General features: G+C 44.9%; 2 protein-coding genes across 2 annotated transcripts in view; one reads left to right on the top strand and one right to left on the bottom strand.

Annotated features, from left to right (window-relative positions):
* The window catches only part of LOC310784853 (chloride channel protein 1-like), a gene marked incomplete at both ends in the record, with an annotated part of 71640 nt that extends 67363 nt beyond the window's left edge, over positions 1-4277 (top strand). Inside the window, 2 exons of the mRNA XM_083645890.1 lie at positions 3512-3715; positions 4131-4277. Of these exons, the coding sequence (XP_083502016.1) occupies positions 3512-3715; positions 4131-4277 (351 nt within the window). The remainder of the gene's footprint in view (positions 1-3511; positions 3716-4130) is intronic.
* Positions 4278-10602: 6325 nt separating this feature from the next.
* LOC310784852 (uncharacterized protein) overlaps positions 10603-19000 on the bottom strand; it is a gene marked incomplete at both ends in the record, with an annotated part of 47528 nt that continues 39130 nt past the window's right edge. The window contains 5 exons of the mRNA XM_083645889.1: positions 10603-10830; positions 12116-12250; positions 12816-12950; positions 13361-13530; positions 15700-15855. Coding sequence (XP_083502015.1) covers positions 10603-10830; positions 12116-12250; positions 12816-12950; positions 13361-13530; positions 15700-15855 — 824 coding nt within the window. The remainder of the gene's footprint in view (positions 10831-12115; positions 12251-12815; positions 12951-13360; positions 13531-15699; positions 15856-19000) is intronic.

Genomic DNA, 19000 nt, shown 5'->3' with positions numbered 1-19000 from the left:
ATTGTGGGGGAATCAGAGAAAAACAGTCAGAAGAGTTCTGAGATTAAAGTCAGAATTCGGGGGGGTTGGGGGAGTCAGCACACTGTTCCATGTAACATCTTGATGATGTCACTGATGATATTACCGATGTGCCGAAATTTGAATGTCTGAGGTCCCTAGATTTTCGTGACACCAACGTGCGGTCACAAAACCAAAAACAGTTTGGGAACCCCTGCCTTACTGCATCTCCTTCTCCCCTTTCTCTTCTCTTCCTTCCACCGTCTTTTCTGGGGCATTCCTTTATAACTGGGAACTGGTAATCTGACGGTTCAAAGGTCATGATCTGGGACGGTGACATCACCACAGCTGGTATTTCCCATTCCAAACTCGCAGGAGCCTCAGCAGCCCCGACCTCAAAAATCAAGATGGCTGCTCCGCACAACAACAGTACCGTAAATTCCGGACTATAAGCCGCGGCTTTTTTCCCGTTTTTTGGCCCCTGCGGCTTATATAACGGTGCGGCTTATCTATGGATTTTTTCAGAAAAAAAAATACAAATACAAATAAAATCTCTCTTTTTTAGCACTCTTTCTACCTATAAATCCACTTCTGTTTTAATTTCCTCTGTTGCCCTCTTTTCACCACACCGCGGACACTGTGTGCACTGTCGAAATAAACAAAGGTGGTGTTGTGTTATGTTGTTTTGTTGAAATGTTACGGTAATACGGTAAATGGGAGCTTCCTCAAACAGCCAACAATCCCCTCTGTGCGTGAACCCTTACATATGGTAATTACGGTAAGCAAACGGCCACTCGGTGACCTCCAAAATCGATGGATTTTACAGGTTACACAGCTTCATCAGCACATTTTATGTGCATTGCTTTGCTGCTTGTTTTTTCGATTATTTTTTTGTAAAGCACCTTGAATTGCCTTTGTGTATTAAAGACTTGACATCATTGGCGGAAATCAACCGGTTACTCCTACCGGTTCAAAGTTCATCAGCCGCCCGGAATCACAACAAGACGAGCAGTCTCTCACTTACCATGGGGAAGGTACGCAGAAATTCACACGACGCAGCTTTCAAGCTGAAAGCAGTCAATCTCGCACTAAAAGAGGGAAACAGAGCAGCAGCGCGTACCCTGAGCATCAATGAGTCGATGGTGAGACGTTGGAAGAAGCAGCAGGAGGAACTGTCTCAGTGCAAGAAGACCAAAAAGTCCTTCAGAGGTCATAAAAGCAGATGGCCGGAACTTGAAGATTCCCTTGAAGACTGGGTGTTGACCCAGAGAGCAGACGGCCGAGGCGTTTCCACGGTGCAGATCCGACTGAAGGCCAAAACAGTCGCCACCGAAATGAAAATTGAACATTTCAGAGGTGGGCCATCTTGGTGCTTCCGATTCATGAGACGAAAGGGACTGTCCGTCAGGGCGCGGACGACTGTGTGCCAGCAACTCCCTCCCGACTACCAGGAGAAAATCACAAACTTCGGCGAATTCACACAAAGGAAGATCAAGGAATATTCCATCGAACCGGAGCAGATCATAAACATGGATGAAGTGCCTTTGACGTTCGACCTGCCACTCACTCGCACTGTTAACAAGAAAGGTGAATCGTCGATCACATTGAGAACCACTGGGCACGAGAGAACGAATTTCACTTGTGTTCTCGGCTGCACAGCATCTGGAGTAAAGCTGCCGCCAATGGTGATTTTCAAGCGGATTACGATGCCGAAAGAGAAAATTCCCAGTGGGATATGCCTCAGAGTCAACAAGAAAGGGTGGATGATGGAAAGTGTCATGAAGGAGTGGTTGGCTGAGTGCTACGTCAAGCGCCCTGGAGGATTCTTTCACCAAAAGAAAGCTTTGCTCGTTCTCGACAGCATGAGGGCTCATATAACAGATTCCGTGAAAGCAGCCATCAAGACCACAAACTCCATTCCAGCTGTGATTCCTGGGGGCACAACGAAGCATCTGCAGCCACTCGACATCAGTGTCAATCGTGCATTCAAAGTGGCACTACGCGTTGAGTGGGAGACGTGGATGACGAGCGGCGACAAATCATTCACAAAAACAGGGCGCATGCGAAAAGCAACTTTCGCTCAAGTTTGCCAGTGGGTCCTGACAGCGTGGAGGAGTGTGAAAACATCCACGATCACCAACGGGTTCCGAAAGGCTGGACTGCTGCGTGATGAAGAGGAGGACGCCGCCACAGCTGAGGGCCTTCAGAGGCTGTTCGATTCCGACAGTGACGAAGAGGAGTTCGTTGGTTTTGAGAGCGACAACGAAGGAGAGAGGAGAGTGGTTGACGAAGCCACCCTGAACCTGTTCGTTTCCGACACTGAAGTTGAGGACTTTGCTGGTTTCAGTACGGAGGAAGAAGAGGAAGACGAGGATTAGTGACTTGACTTTGACTCTGTTTACAGCCGTTTGCTGCACCTTCACCTAAAAGATGAAGACAAGGATTACGGTACCTGGTTTCATTGTTGGCAGCACCTTATCCTTTTGAGGATTGTTATATTATTGTTTTCCAGTTAATTTGTTTACTGCACCTTACCTTAACCTTTTGAGAATTGTTTTATTGTTTACAGCACTTTAATAATGATTGGATTTATATAGCGCTTTTCTAGACACCCAAAGCGCTTCACAGGAATCATTATTCATTCACACCATTCGTACCAGTGGTGGTAAGCTACGGGTGATGTAGCCACAGCTGCCCTGGGGAAGACTGACGGAAGCGTGGCAGCCATTTCGCGCCTACGGCCCCTCCGACCACCACCAACATTCATAGACATTCATACCCATTCATACGAGGCAATGAGGGTTAAGTGTCTTGCCCAAGGACACAACGACAACAGCTGGGAAGGAGCGGGATTCGAACCGCCAACCCTTGAGTCATTGGCCGACCTGCTCTACCTCCCGAGCTAATGCCGTCCCTATCCTTTTGAGGATTGTTTTATTGTTTACAGCACATTATCCTTTTGAGGATTGTTTTATTATTATTATTATTGTTTTATTTTTTATAGCTACGGTATTTATTTTGTTGAAATGTTAATAAATGGGAGCTTCTTATAGCCTACCGTAATGCTTGTTTTGTTGAAATGTTAATAAATGGGAGCTTCCCCAAACAGCCATCTCTTTCCCGACATTCCTCTCTGTGCACGAACCATTACATATGGTAATTAAACATCAAAACACCCGCGGCTTATAGACCGGTGCGGCTTATATAAGAAAAAAATAGTCAATTTTGGTGCTGCGGCTTATATACCGGTGCGCCTTATAGTCCGGAATTTACGGTAGTTATAATCGTAGTAACTGCTGTTTATTAGCACTTCTGTTTTCTTTGTGTCTCATTAAATGAGCTGTTTTGTGCCTTAGGACCTCCTCGAAAAACGAGCTGGTACATCTCAAGGGGTTTATCTTCTAATTAAATTATGAAATAAAAAAAATAAAGTATCTCCATTTCAATCTTCCTCTCCCTCCCCTCCCCTCCCTTACTCTTTCCCTCCCTCTTCGTCCTCCTCTTCCTCCTCCAGCTTCAGAAGGCCATTGAGGGCTCCACCCGCAAAGGCGTGAGGCTCCGCCCCCCTCTGGCCAGCTTCCGTGACATCAGCAGCCACAACTCCCCCAAGCCTCCGCCACCTCCACCTCCACCTCCCTCCACCGCACCGCCCTCCCCCGCCGCAGCCTCCCCTCCCTCAGCTCCACCCCAGCCTCCCTCCTCCACCCCTCTCTCCCAGGTGTTTATAGTTTTGCCTTTTTCATTAGTTTTCATCAGGGGTTCCCACGAGTCCTTGGAATCCTTGGTGAATTTGAGAGAGAAAATCAAGACATTTTCTCTGTAATTTTATTTTAAGTTTATTTTAGTTAGTTTTGTAAACACACAATACAGTTACAGTTATCGTTGTTTTTTGTACAGCCTCGTTTTTGGTTTTTGTTTCCAGTTAACGAGGGGGGAAAAATCACACCTGGTTTTTGTTATTTCGGTAGTTTTCTTTAACGATAATAATCTTGCCTCTCTCCCACTCTCAACACCAGCATCATCAGCATCAGGAAGAGGAGGCGGAGGTGTGGATCGAGGGTGTGAGGATGGAGTTGGAGAACGGCCTCTCACTCCCTCCCTCCTCCTCCCCTCCCCCTGTCCCCTCTCCTCCCTCCTCCTCTCCTCCCCCTGTCCCCTCTCCTCCCTCCTCCTCTCCTCCCCCTGACCCCTCTCCTCCCCCTCCCTCCTCCCTCCTTCTCTCCTCCCTGAGGCCCATACAGGGACTCCCTGAAGACAGTGAAGATGAGCCTATTGTTTAAATTAGATATGAGTGACGTTTGTTTTTGTGTGTTTTTTTTATAAAGGAAACATTTATTTTTTATGATGTGAGTGATATTTTAGTTCACTTTTACTGGTCTTAATTTGTCTCTCTGTTACCCCTTTTCCTCTCCCAGCCCTTGTCAAGTTAGAGCAAAGATTTGGAAGCAAATAGTGTGTTTACCATTTGGCATAATGTCTTTTTACCGTCCCTCCCTCACTGGTCCTGTCTTGTCATGTGACAGACTCTCCCTCACTGGTGCTGTCTTGTCATGTGACAGACTCTCACATAGTAGTGGATTAAAACACAACAGTTGCTTCACTCTGCCCATCCCTATCTATCCATGTTTCTTTCATACGCCCTGTATTTGTTTACATAGGATTAAAGGTCAGTCTTATTGCCTGTTTTGTAGGTAAGACATTTGTCCCATACAGCTCCTTGAGCCTCACAGTGCTGCAGCAATTTTCCACCTTCATGTAATACAGCAATGGCAGCAATCAAATCCATTTTGACATGACCATATACTTATCTTAAGAAGAAAACATGTTATTACTGGACGAGAGCAGCAGCTATTGATTTTTGGGCAGCAGCAGGCTAATAGAGTGGCTCAGTCCACCGTGTGAGATCAGCACCAAGGCCCCAAAACGACCTCCAAATTCTGCACTGACCTTGTGGCTGCAGCCTCACAGTGTGTCTCATCACAGTGACCTTGTGGTTGCAGCCTCATAGTGCATCTCATCACAGTGACCTTGTGGCTGCAGCCTCACAGTGCATCTCATCACAGTGACCTTGTGGTTGCAGCCTCACAGTGTGTCTCATCACAGTGACCTTGTGGCTGCAGCCTCACAGTGCGTCTCATCACAGTCACCTTGTGGTTGCAGCCTCACAGTGCATCTCATCACAGTGACCTTGTGGTTGCAGCCTCACAGTACGTCTCATCACAGTGACCTTGTGACTGCAGCCTCACAGTGTGTCTCATCACAGTTCTGACCTTGTGACTGCAGCCTCACAGTGCATCTCATCACAGTGACCTTGTGACTGCAGCTCACAGTGTGTCTCATCACAGTGACCTTGTGGCTGCAGCCTCATAGTGCATCTCATCACAGTGACCTTGTGGCTGCAGCCTCACAGTGCATCTCATCACAGTGACCTTGTGACTGCAGCCTCACAGTGCGTCTCATCACAGTCACCTTGTGGTTGCAGCCTCACAGTGCATCTCATCACAGTGACCTTGTGGTTGCAGCCTCACAGTACGTCTCATCACAGTGACCTTGTGACTGCAGCCTCACAGTGTGTCTCATCACAGTTCTGACCTTGTGGCTGCAGCCTCACAGTGCGTCTCATCACAGTGACCTTGTGACTGCAGCCTCACAGTACGTCTCATCACAGTGACCTTGTGGTTGCAGCCTCACAGTACGTCTCATCACAGTGACCTTGTGACTGCAGCCTCACAGTGCATCTCATCACAGTGACCTTGTGGTTGCAGCCTCACAGTGCATCTCATCACAGTGACCTTGTGGTTGCAGCCTCACAGTGCATCTCATCACAGTGACCTTGTGACTGCAGCCTCACAGTGCATCTCATCACAGTGACCTTGTGGTTGCAGCCTCACAGTGCATCTCATCACAGTGACCTTGTGGTTGCAGCCTCACAGTGCATCTCATCACAGTGACCTTGTGGTTGCAGCCTCACAGTGCGTCTCATCACAGTGACCTTGTGACTGCATCCTCACAGTGCATCTCATCACAGTGACCTTGTGGTTGCAGCCTCACAGTACGTCTCATCACAGTGACCTTGTGACTGCAGCCTCACAGTACGTCTCATCACAGTGACCTTGTGGTTGCAGCCTCACAGTACGTCTCATCACAGTGACCTTGTGACTGCAGCCTCACAGTGCATCTCATCACAGTGACCTTGTGGTTGCAGCCTCACAGTGCATCTCATCACAGTGACCTTGTGGTTGCAGCCTCACAGTGCGTCTCATCACAGTGACCTTGTGACTGCATCCTCACAGTGCATCTCATCACAGTGACCTTGTGGTTGCAGCCTCACAGTACGTCTCATCACAGTGACCTTGTGGCTGCAGCCTCACAGTGCATCTCATCACAGTGACCTTGTGGTTGCAGCCTCACAGTACGTCTCATCACAGTGACCTTGTGGCTGCAGCCTCACAGTGTGTCTCATCACAGTGACCTTGTGACTGCAGCCTCACAGTGCATCTCATCACAGTCACCTTGTGGCTGCAGCCTCACAGTGCGTCTCATCACAGTGACCTTATGGCTGCAGCCTCGCACATTCTAAAATGTAAATGTTAAATGTTTATTGAACTGTTCAGTTTGAACAAGTGAAACACTCAGTAGAACAGAAACTCCTGCACACTGTCTCGCCTTCTCTGGAGAATATATTTTTTATTGAATGAACAGACGGTTCGGTCAGCAGGCCTTCATCAAGTGAAGCACTGAAATCCGGTCGGAGGAAACTTTTTTCCAATGGAACGAAGAGAATGTTCACCAATAATTGTGAATAAGTGGCGGGAAAGTGAAATACTCGTTTTCTATTGGCCGGATCTGTGGCCTACCAAATTTCAACATCACCTTAAAACATACAAACACCTCTGATATAAGCAAACTAGATTTCTGGGGACAAAGTAGAGAAGCAATGGATGGCAAGACATATTTGATATTTGATCGATGTGCAATGATTGGACATTGGTCACCAAACTATCAGCTTCCTAGTGTATTTTTGGAATCTGGACTCACTTAGAGAAGGAGGGGCAAGTGCCACATCTCAGATCCAGCTCATCAGATCCAATGAACAGCCATGGTACAGTACTGTGCAGAGAGGAAAGAACATGAGCCATTCATGTGAAGAGTCGTTGACTTGTTAAGAGATTTGAGTTGTTCAACCTCTGTCCTCATTGTCATCACTCCCTCCTCTTAATGTCTTCTCATCTCTTGATTATCTCCCTGAAGACACGTTCTCAGGTGCCACCTTAAAAGTCTTTAAACTTGCCCATTTCAAAGTCTTTTGATGTCAGTGTGAATTAAAGTCTTCTCTGTGTCTCTGCTGAGAGACGGGTCTGTACAGGTCTAACTCGTCTCTTTTGTCTGTCTCCAGTTTCGGTTTACTACATTTACTTAATTATTTATTTATTTATTTATTCATCTTTTTGGTAGAGTCAAATATTTTCTCAGAATTTGTCAAACTGAATGATGTAGCCAAATAAAGTTTGATAAAGGAATCTGCTTTAATTGTTTGCCCTTCATCATTTCTTGGTATGTGTTTATCCAGGTCAGAGATGTGAGGAGCACATTTAGCAGCAGACAGACAGAGCTGTCACAGCCCAGTTTCTCCTGGAGAGAAAGCTCTGCTCAGTCAGGTAGGGCAAAGATGAGCTAATATCTGTTATGCGTTAAAGATTCAACAAAATCACTGGAGCTTGTCTTAATTAGGTTTGGGGTTACAATTTAACCATTCCAATTCTGCTTATTGATTTCCGGTTTTTAACGATTCTCTATTCTGATTAATTGAGGGGTGGGTTCAAAACAGGTCACATGCTTATTTGCATGCACATGCACTGAAAAAACGTTTGTTTAAAAACCTTTACACAATCGCCTTGGTCAGACGTTTTCCTAGAGACACTTTTGGCCGTGTCTGCGGGTGGGAAGCTGGTGGGGTGTGAGTCCTGGTCACTGCACTAGTGCCTCCTCTGGTCAGTTTGGGTGCCTACATCTGCAGAGGGGGTGAAGCAACGACTGGGACAGCAGGGGGAATTGGCCGAGTACAAGGAGAGAATGGGGGGGGCACCGGAGCGTGTCTGCATCTGTGGACGTTTGCCTCCATACTATTGACGGGATGTGGTTTCCAAGCAACGTCTCTATCCATCAGAGGACCAACAAAGGGCACAGGTCTTAGATCAAGTCTCAAGTCTAAATGTATATAGAATACCAAGACAAAATATACATGTAAAACAGAAAGTCAAATCGGAACAAATCAAGAGACCAGTAACAATTTAATATCTTTAAGAAAACTAAATATCTAGGACTTTTCAATGTAATAATAGTTTTAATAGGATAACTTCAAGTGGAGTGGCCTTTTCAAGTCATCAAAGTTCAAGTCATCAAAGTACAAGTCAAGTCACCAGAGCCCAAGTCAAGTCTTTTCTTGATGCATCACGTCAAGTCTCAAGCAATTCAGATCGACTTGAGTCTGACTCGGATTTCTTTGTTTGCGAATGTGCAGAACTAGTGTGTGTGTGTGTGTGTGTGTGTGTGTGTGTGAGAGTGAACATGCATAAGACACGGTGGAACAGAACAGCGCCAAGAATAATCTGTTTGCCAGAATATATATATTTGACACGCAAAGCTACATTCATACAAACATACATACGTACTATACATACATTCTTACATTCATACAAATACATCACTTAGTTTATTGGAATTTTTCTGTTTTATAAAAAAAAAACACAATTTGATATATTATTACTATATACTGTGTGATACTGTTAGGGCTCGGTCACTGTTAAAAAGCATGCACTTTCGTTTGGTTGTGTCCAGACCAAGGGGAAAGAGCATACTGTGCACATATGTACTTCAGTGTTTGTTTTAACTTGCTTGCAGTGCCAGATGGGCGGAGATTACCACATCGGGGCATCTCCGCTATAGGGTCAGGTAAGTTGTCAATCACAGAAAAGTACACTCATTTGAATATCAAACCGTTCTCTCTGTGACTGTCTTTAAACTTTCTGGCCCTACAATGTCTACAAAAAAAACCCTGCCTTCTCCTGCTCAAACAGCTTAAACCAAACACTATGTATTATGTGCAAGTAGGGGAGAGTGGGGTGAGTTGTGCCACTTTTTACTTGAGGTGTCTTTAAAGTGAGGGCATGACAGTAATGCCTCCAACTACAATATGTAAATATATTTCAGGATGTTGTGCACCACTGGGAACACTCCCTTTGGATCTTAAATAAACTGTTAAAAAAATATGGCTATTCTTAAAAAAGTGGTCTCTTGGCACAACTTGCCCCCGGTGCGGGGTAAGTTGTGCCTTTGGAGAGAATACGTTGGGGTAAATTGTGCCATTGATTACTGAAGTAAAACAGAACATTTTCATCTCATATACTGTAATGCTATATCAAAGCAAGACAAAATAAAGATAACACTAAAGTCCAGTGTACTATAACAGGGTTAAACAAGGCTAAACGGTAGCAGCAGTTGACCTACATATTTAACATTTTCAGAAATAAAAATTATGTTCAAAATGAACAAAATCAACTATCACAGAGCCAGGCTACACTTGCCAATACTGCAATATTCTTCAACAAGGTCTATTTAAACATTTAAGAACAAAATTAAATAAAATTTCACTAAATCAACTGCAACTGCACTGGCACAACTTAACCCAGGCTTTTGGCACAAATCACCCCATCCCCACCATTTTAACAAACTTGTGTCATATAGCTGGTTTGGAGCTAACATCATGCTAACAGTATAGCCTCATATTGTAGCTTACTAAAACACTAACACATGTGTGAAATGTTTTCAAGCTTGTCTATAATTGTTCAGACACAACAATCAATAAACCTTGATCATAAAAAATTTACTTTGAGAGGCAAAAAACAGTTTTTTGAACTTAAATGTGCTTAGCTCTTGTGCCATCTGCCTCCCTTCTTTGCAGAGTGAGTAAAATGGATGCCTCTTCAAAAATGTGTGGTCACATGACCAATTTCTTCTATGGTTCTCTAGATACAAGGGGTGGCACAACTTCCCCACTGGCACAACTCACCCCACTCTCCCCTACCGTTTGACCCAGCTGTGGTTCTTGTCTCCATGTTCTTTGTATTGCACTGACATTTTCAACCAGAACCTCCTTGTCTTTCTGTTCCTTGCACCTCCTAGTATCACATCCATCCATCCATCCACTGTTTGATCTCCCAGTCCTGGTTCCTTTGGTCTGATTGGTCCAGACCACTTGGTTGTCCATCTTAGAACATTCTCACACAGCTATTCAGCAGTGACCCGAAGTAAGGTCTCTCATACTGCCCTGGACTTGGATTTGTCCATTTTCTCACATATAGAATATTCCACAATTGCCTCAGTCTCTTGGGGACAGTTATGTTGATATTCGGTCTGTGGTCTAATTAATGTTACTCATTACATCCAGCATTTCCTTCTGAAAATGTCTTCACACATTTTTCTCCATCTCAAAGTGGGTTAAATAGTTGGGAAGGAGGTGGGATAGAATAGGTTGATTGATTGATTATTGGAGTATTTTCTTCCGTGTTGTCAGTCTCTCTGGACGCTGCGCGCAAACAGCGACCCTCAGTTGGTTGCCACGACAACAATGGAGCCCTCCTCTGCCTCCTCGTCCTTCTCCCATGATTGGAGGATGCATGGCGTGACGTCGAACGGTTTCCTCTCGTAGACGGATTGGGCGATCTGTGCTGGCGCTCCCGGGCTCAAGCCGCCGTTTTGGTGGGCCTCCTCCCTCAGGGGGGACGGGGTCAAAGAGCATGGCTCCGGCTCCAAGGTTAACATGACTTCCTCTACCTGTCAAAACAGGAAATGATGCGTGTTTGAGATAAGATACGATAGATCGGCAATCTGGTCCCGCCCCCTTTTAAGAGGAAAACACAAGCCACTCGCCGTTGACTTCAATGTAAAATAGCAGTACCCAAAAAAATCGTAGAGAAATAACAGAATGAATTGTGTTTGTTAATGACCCAAAGACACCATGGCATGACAATATATTACAACTGGTCTGGCCATAGAATTAGACTGAAATGGATTTCAGTCCTTTGCAAAATGATTGTAATTTCGGGGCACATCAGCTCCTCTCATAATATTTATGTCCGTCTGTCCAAGCTGTTTGATTTACATGCACTTCCTGGTTGGATTCAAGCTGTTTGATTTACATGCACTTCCTGGTTGGATTCAAGCTGTTTGATTTACATGCACTTCCTGGTTGGATTCAAGCTGTTTGATTTACATGCACTTCCTGGTTGGATTCAAGCTGTTTGATTTACATGCACTTCCTGGTTGGATTCAAGCTGTTTGATTTACATGCACTTCCTGGTTGGATTCAGGCCTGAAAGTTGAATTCTGTAGTTGCTATGGGATTGGAGACGCACTGCATTTACAGTTGTATCGTATCGTCAGTGTGTGTTAGGCAAAGTTACACCATGGTACTCATGAACAAGAAGACAAAATGGTATACTCTATATCATTTTTTTTTTATAGTTTCCTTAATTTTCTAAGATATAGAGAGGATCTACTTTGAAAATCTTGTCAACCAAGGATATTAGTTTACTAAAGTAGGCTACCATCATTTCTTTTAACTTTGTCCTATCCCAAATTTTAGTGCCAATTGGTGAATATGTAATTTTGAAATCAAAGACTTTATGTAATCCTGATCATAACTGTAATAATAATAATAATAATAACCGTAACAGTGATAATAATCTAACCTTTATCCAAATATTGCATTACATTATATTATGACCCAGATTTTGTCCTATTTAAAATTTGCTCTGTAACTCAATCAATTAAGGTGTTATATCCGTCTTTACATCCAGAGATTTATATGGTATATTTTGTTATATAATCTCACCTTGTAATTTCATATAATCCATTCTAACCTCAATTTTAAACTGCCTGTGGCTTGTTTATATGTCAGCTATGACACTAAGAATACTACAGAAACCAAAACCAGGGCAGTTTGGCCTGCTCCAGATGAAGGAAGACTTGGTGTTCAGTGAATCATCAGTAAAATTAGATCAAAGTGTCCTGCATAACATCTCTAAAATAAATGCCCCAGCCTGCTGAGGTAGCTCACCTTCATCATCTCCTCCTCATACTCATGCTGCTCGGAGATGGCTTCAGACTCCGGCTCAGGCTCCTCCCCGACTGTCTCAACCCCTCCCCCGACCACTTCAGCCATCGCCCCACTCAGCTGCCCCACAATGTCCACCTGCAGCAGGTACAAGGGTTGGTTTAACTGCTTGACTTTTTTCCCCCACTGCTTTAAACTGGAAGAGGGCTCAATAAAGTGTATTTACTGTAGCCTGGTTAAAAGCATCTGATTGGTGATCTCACAATCTGTTTCGCTCTGCGTATCAGTCTGGACTCTGGACCGCCCACAGTTATTTCAGTGGGCGGTGAGTACTTGCCTCGACAGACGAGAACTTCAGCCAATCAAATCGCCAAATCCAGTCCTTCAGCCAGTCGGCTTCGGATCCAGTCATTGAGTCGGGCAGCCATTACAGTTTTGCCAACAGCGTCTCTGATTGGCCGGTTATGACGTTAACTACAGTACAAGGCAGGTCCCTGATTGGCTCGTGCACTTTGTAAATTCTGAAAACACCCGGGCCGGCCTGGAGGCCACACGGTCCCGCAGAATGAAATGTGAGTTCACGTGACCGGATGGTTTACCAGGCTACATTTCTAAGAAATAAGGAAATATCTCCACGAGGCTCCTCTCTACAGGACAGCGGAGGGAAGGAAGGAGGGAAGGAAATAAGACGGTCAGTCCGTACCTGATGGGCCTCGACCTGCGCTGCCCCCCACAGGTCAGCCAGGCGGGGGTGGGTGGGGGGGCCGAGGCTGTGGATGGTGCTGTTGGGAGTGACTTGGAGGGAATGGGAGGCACTATGTAGCCTGTGTTCCATAGACTGCAGGCCCAGAGAGAGGAAAGAAGGGGAGAAAAGAGAATTCATTTGAATTTTAAAGGGGCAAAATTACCATCATATATCTACAGGCGTTGTCGATCAATACAAATGTCTCAAGGACTATGTGAGCAGGTGCTGAGGTCTCTGGCTTTCAAAACTCACTTTCTGAGCCATAGTGACGTTTCGTGCAGCTGCTTGCAGTCTCAACTGCTTAACGATAGAGAACGGCGCTACAAACGGGCAACTAGTGTCACAGTGTTGGTACAGCAGGTACTGGTAGTGCTGCAGATGTTACTGACCTGTTGTTGTTAGTGCATGAGCTGTTGCTGCTGGTAGTGCTGCAGAGATGTTACTGACCTGCTGTTGGTACTGCATGAGCTGTTGCTGCTGGTAGTGCTGCAGATGTTACTGACCTGTTGTTGGTACTGTATGAGCTGTTGCTGCTGGTAATGCTGCATATTTTGGAGCTGTTGGATTTGGTTCTGCTGCTGCAGGGAGAGCTGAGCCTGGTGCTGCTGGAGGTAACCCCCTACCGTCCCCTCGTACCCCTCACCGGGCGTTCCCGCCGCTCCACTGCTGCCACCTGGGACAGCAACACACCGGCAGAGACAACAGGACATCCCACAGCTTAACACGTTGACTGCCAACAACGAGTTGAGTCGTCAAACACAATCCAGCTGTTCACTGCCAGCGACGAGTTGAGTCGTCAAAAAAAATCAATTTTTTTTTTTTTGACGGTGGGATGTGCATTTAACCCTTTTACATCTCTTATATAGGTATTGGACGTGTACAACGTGTACAACCCATTCCACCGACCCACTAAGTGGTGACAGTGCTTTCCTGACTAGAGGAAGGCAAGCAAAAAGCAGTGTGACTGAAGCCATTCTCATGAAGGTGGATTGGCGAAGGCGCTTTCGTTTTCGCGCTGATTGCTGGCGGTGCGGGATTGCAGATTTGCATAGTGGATTGCGGGTGGGACACACTTTGAAACACGCAGCATAAATATGACCAGAATCGCAAAAGCTTCATCAAAGCCCTCAACCAAAACTCCAAGAAGCGAGCGAGTCCAACCAGACTTCCTCAAAGAGCGGCCGCACAGACAGGCTCACACCCGCACAGCAGCAGCAAAGCAATGAGACTGGTGACAAGCGGGGACTGCCCCCTAGTCCGACACCAAATTGGAAACAGCCATAAAAGGCTTTTAGAATGGGATTTTCAACCCATTCTTTTTTGTTTCTTTTTCGCTATAATTTAGAGTAATTTAATTTCTATTCAGAAATTTATTTGAGAGGTCGAGAGTATGAGAAAGTGCATTTGCACAGGTAGGAAAGTGCTTGTGACACGGCGCTGCAGCCAAGAAGAACGCCCACGGAGGGAGGAGTTGAGCAGAGGGAAGTTTACTGCTGTTATGGAGGAAATTACTGTTCAAAACTATTGTTTAGGTCTTACTGATGCCAAAAATGAATGGTTAAAGTGACTGTTCTATCGAATTTCACAAAAAGCCGTTTATCTCTGAATATTTTTTCTGATGCTGAAACCATGCTGTATTCAACTGCTAATGCTTACATAACTACTAACTCTACAAACTAACTCTTTTAGACAGAGAAAGCACACATTCTATTAGTTCTTTTTAGATGATTGGTGTTCACGAAGTCCTAACAGAAGAGAAACCTCGGCTCTTGTAAAATGAGCCTAGAATCCTCAAAAACCCCCCTGGCAGAAGCTATCTACAGCAAAAAAAAACGGCTGGCAGTCAATGTGTTAAGACAGACTAATAATTCCCATAACCATGACAGACGTATAAAGATTTGCTGTTTAAGCCATAGGAGATCCACTCTATCACTTTGTCTACAAAGAAGTTCAGTTATGTATTATCAATACGAGGCAACTTTGCATGTTGGCGGCCCCAGAATAGCAGGAAGTTACCGTTTGAATGATTAAGTTTTGATTCTTAATTGGCCACTTTGCTGATTTTCAACCAACTTTGTATCCTTACAAAAATCAGTATTATATGCAAATGAGCAATGTTTAACATCCCTCCATCTTGCCTGTACCGGGAGCTCCCCGTTCATTCACAGAACTTCTGTAAAGTAATGCGAATGAAGGTAGAGAGAACAATAATGATAGTGATAGTAATAATGATAATGATAGTGGTGGTAACAATGAGAGTGATAATGACAGTAATAGTGACACCATGGCAAAACTGCTCCAAATGACATCATTTGTACCAGGAAGTTCTGTGAATGAATGGGGAGGTATGCAAGCTAGGAAAAATGGAGGGAAGTTAAATATTGTTCATTTGCATATATATATATATATATATATATAGCAAAGTGGCCCTTTGGACTTTGACCTTGCACTTTATAATGTATAATTCTTCTACTATTGATGTATAGCCTACTGCACTAAGTCAAATTCCTCGTTTGTAATATGATTCCTCGCTATGGCTATTCAAATGAATGTTGAATCTTGAACCTGCTGTGTCTCATACCTGACACTAACATGGTGAATCTGTGGTATCTCATTTAGGGGAGATGAGACAACCTCACCTTCTGATTTAGGCTGCTAAGACGGGTGGATTTTTACATGTAAATCTTGCCTGGAGCAACACTATCATGTAATTAATTTAAAGCGGTACATCATTTGCACCATTGTTTTAACCATGTCAAAATAATTATGCAAATTCTTGCCACAAGTCCCAAAGTTTGCAAGATGTTTTACAGTGTAAGTTGAGAGTAGATTGAAGCCTCACCGGCGCCCATGCCGTAGGAGCCGGCGGCCGGCGAGGCCACGCCCGAAGGCTGGCTGGTAATTGGTTCCCAGGCGTCGGAGGAGGACAGGCAGTACAGGCCCTGCGAGACGTAGGTATGAGGCCAGACATCTGCAGAGGAGTGGTGGAGCACCTGGTCTGCACGGATGGAGGGGTGAGAGAGGTGGAGGATTGGAGGAAACACGGGGAACAGAGAGATGGCAAAGAGCAGGGAAGCAGAGAGAGGGATGAAAAGGAAGAGTGACGAGAGGGAACGCAAAGCTGCATCAGAAGACTCACAGGAACCATGACAAGAACCTCCCGCAAGCATCTGTTCAACAGCGCTAAGCTAAAAACAAAGACATGCCTGGTGGACACGGCAGATAAGACGAGAGAAAACAACAAGAGATAATACATTCAGCAAGGTCTGGTTTGGTGAAATTCTAATTATGTTTTGAGGTAAGACATGACTGGTTAAAACTAGACATACGGGCCTCAGTTTTAGCGTGTTGCATGCTAGATAAGGTGGAGAGCAGTGCCCATATGGTGTTGTTAGTGAGAGCAGGCTAAGTCCTTGCGTTAACCTACAGGCTCCCTCGGGCTTTGGACAGAGCTCTGCTAAGCTACATTAACCACCAGCGATCGAGAGCTAAAAAAGAAACACTGTGTGACACTGTGTACATGTGGGAACACCCCACAGTCAGCTTTTCACAGTCGTTTCTTGTCTGAGCAGCCGGTGACAGGAAAAGTAACGGTGCCGCGTCTATGTGCCGACAGGCCGCAGTGCCGACAGGTCGCAATGCCGATAGCCCACAAGCAGAACCAGCTGAGCGAGGCGGCGTGCAGCGTGTCGGTGGAGCTAACCTCTCCCAGCCCCCACGCCAAACCTAACCTCCCCCCATGCCTAAACCTCCCCCAGACCCTAACCCAAAACCTAACCTCTCCCAGCCCCCACGCCAAACCTAACCTCCCCCCATGCCATGCCATGCCTAAACCTAACCTCCCCCAGACCCTAACCCAAAACCTAACCTCTCCCACCCCCACGCCTAAACCTAAGGTCGGCATTGCGGGTGGTCGGCATAGCGGGTGGACCCCAAAGTAACGGCTATATTGTTAGCGTTTGTGATGTTTGTTTCAATTTATAAGGTTATCTGACTGTTCTCGTGAGGTAAAAGGGGGTTTCTTTAACTGATCTGCATGCATTACTATTTTCTCTCCCTTCTCTCTGTTTGTCATTGTATACAGTATGCAACTATAAACTAAACTAGCATGTTGCCACCTGAGGCTCAAACCAGACAATTTAAAGCCCCCTGTTTCACATTGATGTTCTATGAAAACCTACATGTGCTCGCGCTGTAACAACGCACGTCACCATTTGTCCCAAAGAGCTTAGATTGATAAGAACCAAAGACTGTTCCACTCATGTTCCACTGCAAAATAATGACGGCGTGTGCTGTTGTAAAAAGAAGCAGAGCAGCTTCTCATCTTGTCTGCAGTATACTCTTTCTCTGCGATAAAACGGAAGTGGCGGCCATACTGTTCTGGTCATCTCCGCGAAGAACATTATTTTAGAAGCCAAAATCTCGCTCATTGTCAACAAACCGGCCAACAGATATCAAAGCTGATGGACTTTATGGAAAGAACTTGAACTGGTTAAAAGTGACTATCGCGGCGTTTTTGAGCCTGGTGAACACTAATTAGCTAACGTAGCGGCTAACAGCTAACACCTAGCTAATGGCAGATGACGTATTTACTGTAAATGTTGTATTTGTCTATGACACGTTACTCGTTAGACAACATATTGTCTGACGTCATCGCCCGTTTTTACCAACACATTCGTTTTAGGACTTTGACCCCAAAATAAGGTTATTTGTCAACAAAATACACAGGGGAACACTGTGGCCAATCAGGAGAGCAGGAAAAACACAGTAACACATGAAATATCTTAAAAAATGACAAAATACACTGGAGGAGGGTAAACTTTAAGAGTAAATATGTCCCCCATGAATGCTGCAGAGTTGTAGTGGGGCAATATGTAAATAAATATGTTCCTTAATGTTTCTTGATTTCATGTGGCAGTAAAAGAGGAAGAGGAAGAGCCATTCTTTGGTGTACATATTGTGCGTGACGTACAGATACTCAAACGACCCCGCACCAATTAGTGCAATTTTGAAGATAGCAGAACACAGCAATCAGACACATCATTCCCTTAAGTTGTGAAATCTGATCGGTGGTGTTCGAGATATCGAGTGTGACATACAGACAATTAAACAAACAGTATAGCGCCCCGCTGAGGCCGATCAGTGTAATTCTGATCATCACGGAGGACCAAAACAGCAGTTTCGCCAGAGGAAACTCGGAAGGTATGAGGTGAAATTCTATGAACACCAGTTTTAGTGTGTTTCATTTGCTAATTTGAATAGAAAGTTGTCCTTTACTTTACTTTAGGTCCTCTAGGTTTTGGGTAAATTATTCAACCCTAGGTCTTATGAAACCCAAATCAAAACGTTATTGTGTTATTTGAAAAATGACAGGCTGTCATCTGGATTCATCATTTGGAAGTTGTGCTGAGTAAGCAGCCAGCAGCAGTGAAAGGCACAAAGTAAACTGTGCTGTGGAACAGTTGAGGACCTGTCCTCCAAAAGTCCTTTACATTTGGTCAGCAGAAAACCGTGACGTGGCTGTTTTTTCCCATTTTCCTACTAAAGTCAGGGAGATCATTTTCTAGTCTCATAGTATGCATACAGTGACTAGAGTTATGTTGTAGCTGTGTTTGTGGTTCAGGCAGGTCATTTCAAGTTTAAAGTTAAGTTGATTTATTGACCCTGCAAACAAGTCATTCCAAGTCTATCTTTCACCTCACACTTTGTTCAAAGTTTGGAGATTGGATTCAAGTCTGTTTCCATTGGCTTCAAAGTAACACGCACACATTCGCAATAGCTGTGAGCACACACACACATGCATCCATGCGTTCAACACACACACACACACACACGCATCCATGCGTTCAACAAATACTTTCACACACACACACACACACACACACACATATGCATCCATGCGTTCAACACATATATCTCACACACACACACACACACACACACACACATCCATGCGTTCAACACATACTTTCACACACACACACACACACACACACACACACACACACACACACACACACACATGCATCCATGCGTTCAACACATACTTTCTCACACACACACACACACACACACACACACATCCATGCGTTCAACACATACTTTCACACACACACACACACATCAATGCGCTCAACACATAC

Source organism: Poromitra crassiceps, assembly GCF_964638095.1.
Source record: "Poromitra crassiceps genome assembly, chromosome: 11".
In the NCBI taxonomy this organism is placed as follows: Eukaryota; Metazoa; Chordata; class Actinopteri; order Beryciformes; family Melamphaidae; genus Poromitra; species Poromitra crassiceps.
This window is presented reverse-complemented; position numbering and strand designations above follow the sequence as displayed.